The following is a 5,002-nucleotide window of genomic DNA, read 5'->3' as shown; positions in this document are numbered from 1 at the left end:
TCCTGCTGTGGAAAATGTTAATTTTTATTGCCATATAGAACAATAGCTCCTTTGAAGATTACAGCCTCTTTCACAATGGAAAACACAATGGGATTTGCTATTTAATTTTTTTTTTAATTGAGTACTGTAAAAATAACTCAAAAGATAAATAAATGTTACTCTGATGATCTATGTCCAGACATTAAGAATTTTCTCTCTCTACATTGTTTTATTCACAATGGCCTTCAAATCACAGGAGACGGTGATCCCAGTTCATTTCCTCTCTTTTCAGCCCATGTTGCTGGATTTCTGAGTCAGCGTTCACCCGTCCTGCCCCCAGACCATCTCTCTTCTCGCATAAATCAACTCCGGTCATTGTTCAGATAGAGCGGATTTTTCTCTTCTCTGTGAAAAGGACACGTTGTTTTGCTAGAGGGGAAAAAAAGAATCTGTTAAGAAGCCTGAAGTGTTAAAATGCAATCCAGCAAGCCTACGTCCCTCTCTCATGGCTGCCTTCGCTGCTAAAATGAGTGTGGAGCAACTGACTGGTGCAGCACTGCTGCTAACCAGCTCTTGAAGGGCTTCAGTAGTGCTTTCACTTTACCACACGTAATTTTTAGTTCCTAAGAGGTCCATTTTACCTCTGTGGAAATAAGCATCAAGATTTGAGTGCCTGAAAACATTCAACAGCTGCTCTGTGTGACTATTCTGAGTCACAGCTGCTCAGTGTAGGGACAAAAATAGGTTCTTACTGCTTTCTACTATTCTTCAACTTCAAAGCCCAAACAACTACAGATGATGAGCTGGATCTAGTCAGTCCTACAGACTGACTGAAACGTTAAGTAAGTGTCCTATGGATCTCTCAGCAAGGCACAAACTGACCCTGCCTCCAATGCCTGATGCACACGTTGGCAAAGTCAGTTCAGCTGCAGGTTCAGCACAGTCAATGCATTACTTTAAAAAAGCCTAAAAAATACACGAAGCAAAGCTTTACAACGCCATATGAACAGCACCACTGTTCCGATTGAACTTCGTTATAGGAATTCCTTTGAAAGCTACACCAGAGCAATCCACACAATAACAAAACCTCTTCTTCCACATAAAAGTTTCATTTTAAGAAATAGCGCAACTTAGTAACACATTCTGTTGCTGCACTTAGGAGGTAGTGAAACTTGGGCACCACTGCCACAACTTCACTAAAAATCTTCATTCTGCAGAGGTCCCAGGTTTTTGAGAAGTAGAAAACATAAGGTGAAAATGCATGCCAAGTGAAAATGCTTCCTAACATATTCCTGATGTGAGTTGGTATCTAGACTCAGATTTACTTCCCTTCACACACGCAGCACTTTCTCACATCAACTTCTCACTTGTGTTTTACTACAGGCTACAAAGATCAGAGCTTTTTTTCTTAATTACTTCCAATTTCATACTTCAACAACCTACTACGTGTTCCGCAACAGAAGCACTACTTAGCCCAGGCTCTCCTACTCTTCATGTTCCCTATAGCTTGAGAAGCTTCTGGAAGATCACTTCGTGCAATGTCTCAATGCAGTAATTTAAACTTTTCTTAATGAACAGAATAATCCCAGTGATCTCCAATTCCCCTTCTGTATGGAATTCAGAAGGGAGCCACAACCTCTGTCAGCATGAGTGCTCCAGTGAGAGCACACTGCTTCTGTGGTGGTTCCTCTCACCTGCCATGACCCTCCTGTACTGTTAGAGCTGAGTATGAAAAGGTCAGTCAGATAAAAAGAACTTCATAAAAAAATAAGCTCGAACTACATAACTATTGGCCATGCACTATGTCATCTACTCGGAGCTGCTTAATACATTTCTTTATTCTTGAGATTTAAATAAGCCTTTCTTGCATTAAGTCCGCCATGCTATTTCTAGAATGCTCTGGTTTAAGTTCTAAGTTTCCCCAAATTAAGCTTTTCAGCATTAAATTCAGCTTTTTAATAGTAACTATGGGCTCGTTTCTCCTTCAGAAACTTGAGCTCTTAGCCATCTTTCAGAAAGCTGGGTGGGCAGCTTGGCAAGTGCTATAACTCTTCAACAAATAGGATTCTTAAACTGAGAAAATCTACAAGGTCCAGAGGAACATAAAAGAACCCACAAACTGCCATCTGGACAGCAGTATCATTTGTGGAGAAGGAAGAACTTGTTTATTTCTTCAAGAGAGAAAGTCTATTTTGTAAGTGATGGTTAAAATTTATTGTCTAGAGCACCCATGGGAGCATAAAAGAACATTTCTACTGATGCATACTTCATGGCTGCTTGTTGGAGGTAGCACAGTCTATCAAACCACACAAAGAAACAGAATGAAAGAACTCCTGTGTTACTTTGCCTTGCCACTGACATGTGGCATGGTTGTCATCAAAGCTCTGATGTGTCAGGCAAGTCATTACTTTGTTTCACTGCCACGATCTGTAATATGAGGGTAATGTTTACTTCCCACTGGAATGTCATAAAAACTGCAACCATACAGTCATCCCCGTATGAAACATTTTATGACATATTCTGCTTAGATGGGAAAAATCCTGTTACATTCAAACCTTTTGCCCCACACAGTCAGAGAAGCTTATACAAAGCAGGCTCTTACCAATGGGATCGTACTTGAACAGGACCAGTTTTTCTTGCAGCCGCAGTCTCCTGATGTTGAAACAGTAGCCTGTCTCAGCTGCACTTTTCATCCTCACCAGGATGTATCTAAAGTCACAAGGAATGTGTTTGTATCAGTGCACAGACACACAGCCACCTCTGCCAGCGCATGGACAAGCTTTCATCATAAACAACTCAGCACAACCACATAAGATACTTCATTTCAACTTCACGGATGTTCTAGATGTGACCGTCAATATTATATGCTAAACTTATAGCACAAAGAGCCCACTATAACCCATAAGCTCCAGCATCAAGTTTAAATAATTCCTGAATGGAATACAAGCCCAGAAAGAAGTAGCTCCTCCACAAAACAGTGAAAGGGCAAAGGGAAAGAAAAGAGAAGAGAAAAGAAGGAAAAGAAAAAGGGAAAAATGGAAAGTCAAAGAAGGAGAAAAAAAGGAAAAGAAAAATGAATCAGCATACAATTGAGTCACTATGGCTTAAAAGAGAATGGCAAGACAGGACGGATGATGCTAGTTGAGGATGTTCGGGCTATAGATAATGCTGCATCACAGACTATCACTTCCACAGGCAGAGGGGAACCCGAGCAGATAGGATGGAACAAGTGGCATGCAAAAGGAGAAGCAGGACCCCTCGTCATGGCCCATCCTGCTAGAAATATGGGCCTTGACATTAACCCAGTGCCAGGAAGCCCCTTCCCCACTGGAGGGCTCTCGGTCTGACTGGTAGTGTCCCTGGGAGCAGGGCAAGCCAGAAGACACCACACTTCCAGCCTGGAAGTATGCCAAGATCCGCACAACTTCCCAGACACAGGGCAGCTCCTGGAGTTTCAAAAGAAAGGTCAAACCTTTTAACCAGCCTGTAAATTGTGTCCTTCTCTTCTACTGCAGTAAAGAGGTGGATATATCTCTGCACGTAAGCATTCAATTCATACCCCTGTTTTTTCCTGCTTCTAATACAAAATAATCTGTCAAAATTAACCCTGAAGAGAAATCCATTCTTCCCCACTTGTGCAGCTCTGACCAGTGCATTTCCTTGAGCTCTCTCTTTTTAGCTCTGCAATCTAATTTACTCTAGAGATCAAAATAAACAGAAGAACGCTGGATTCCTGCAGACCAACTGACCAAGGACAGTGTAGGGATTATGCCCAGTTACTATCCTCTCCTGTACAGTACTGCAGATGTGATGTGTAGCAACAGTAACCACACAGACTCCTTTCCCTGTAGCTCACCCACTTCCTCAAAGCCTCTGTGTGGTTTCCCCTTTTGGGGGGAATCAGTGGTATCAGTCCGACCAGGCCTTGAAACTCTACTGCACCACATATTTGAAGCCAAGCCTTTTCTGAACAACACACACCTTGTTCAAAAAACTTGAACTTATAGGCAATATAAGAAGATAACATATTCCTGAAGTATAGATGGGATTATACAAAGAACAGAGAAAGAAATATCAGGGGAAAAAGAAAACAAAACAGAAAAGGGGGTGGTGGAAATCAGTACATTACCATGAGAAACACCATTTTTAAAAGCTGTTTTTCCACCTCACAGAAGCATCCTGCTTTACTGTGTTTGTTTCCACAAATAACAGGTAACAGTAGAACACCAAGACATCCTGAGCTGGAGTACAGAGCAAATGAAGATGCCCAGAGCACTGCCTGCACCCCGTCCCCTCACACACAGACACACAAACATGCTATAACTGGGAAGTGTTCTGCACTCTGCCTGTGGGAAAGGTTCAGGGCACCTGCCCAAAGACCCACGCTGTACCTCAGCTTGCCCTCCTCAACTAAAACATACGTAAGGTCAACAAGAGGAAGGTCACGTGGATAATTTAGAGCCTCCCTTTAATCACAAAGTACAGAGCAAATGCTTCCCCTGTGCAGGGTGCTTTGGATATTACAGCTCTGCAAAATGCGACAGCGCACAGGACAAAACCTGCTTTTGCTGCAGTTTTAGAACCTGAGGAAGGGTTCACACCATTCTGCACTTACCTGTGAAAAGACACACATACAGAAGGGCAGATAGGATGCAGCTAGACTTAGGAACTGCAGTTCTCTCAGGTACATTACAAAACACTGGAAATACGTAATATTTTGTAAAGTCACTTGAAGATACCGGGTGGTAGCAGAAATCAAAAACTGACGAGGAAAGCACTTACTTAGATTTGCTCTTGGCCACTGTTTGTTTGCAGCATGATGAAGAGGAAAAATAAATAAAAAAAAAAGAAGAAACAGTTATCATTTTATCTTGTTTCCTCTATATGCAACATATAAGGATTAAAAGTTTTCCACTGCCTGCCTTTGCCACAGTCCCAGATAGATTGTGCAAAGAGCTTTATTGTCACCAAAACCTTGCACTCTTCCTCTCATCTGTGTGCATGCAGTTGCCTGCTGTGTCTT

The 5,002-nt window shown here is 42.0% G+C and overlaps 1 protein-coding gene across 1 annotated transcript; it reads right to left on the bottom strand.

The window, feature by feature from the left end:
• Window positions 1–93: 93 nt before the first annotated feature.
• MRPL33 (mitochondrial ribosomal protein L33) lies at window positions 94–4,775 on the bottom strand. The gene is made up of 3 exons (XM_010021484.1): window positions 4,762–4,775; window positions 2,582–2,688; window positions 94–408 (listed from the first exon to the last, which is right to left on the bottom strand). Exons 2-3 carry the CDS (start codon window positions 2,670–2,672, stop codon window positions 359–361), a joined length of 141 nt encoding a protein of 46 aa, XP_010019786.1. The 5' UTR covers window positions 2,673–2,688; window positions 4,762–4,775; the 3' UTR covers window positions 94–358.
• Between the last annotated feature and the right edge of the window lie 227 nt (window positions 4,776–5,002).

Source organism: Nestor notabilis, unplaced genomic scaffold, assembly GCF_000696875.1.
Source record: "Nestor notabilis isolate BGI_N333 unplaced genomic scaffold, ASM69687v1 scaffold16759, whole genome shotgun sequence".
Classification (NCBI taxonomy): domain Eukaryota; kingdom Metazoa; phylum Chordata; class Aves; order Psittaciformes; family Psittacidae; genus Nestor; species Nestor notabilis.
Note: the sequence above shows the minus strand (reverse complement) of the source record. Positions and strands in the feature narration are given on the sequence as shown.

What these genes read in the sequence shown, in the direction of transcription:
- MRPL33 (XM_010021484.1), bottom strand. Translation starts at nt 2,672, where the DNA reads ATGAAAAGTGCAGCTGAGACAGGCTACTGTTTCAACATCAGGAGACTG. An exon ending in GTTCAAGTACGATCCCATTG is followed by an intron (nt 409 to 2,581) that starts GTAAGAGCCTGC and finishes TTTCCCCTCTAG; the next exon opens with CAAAACAACGTGTCCTTTTC.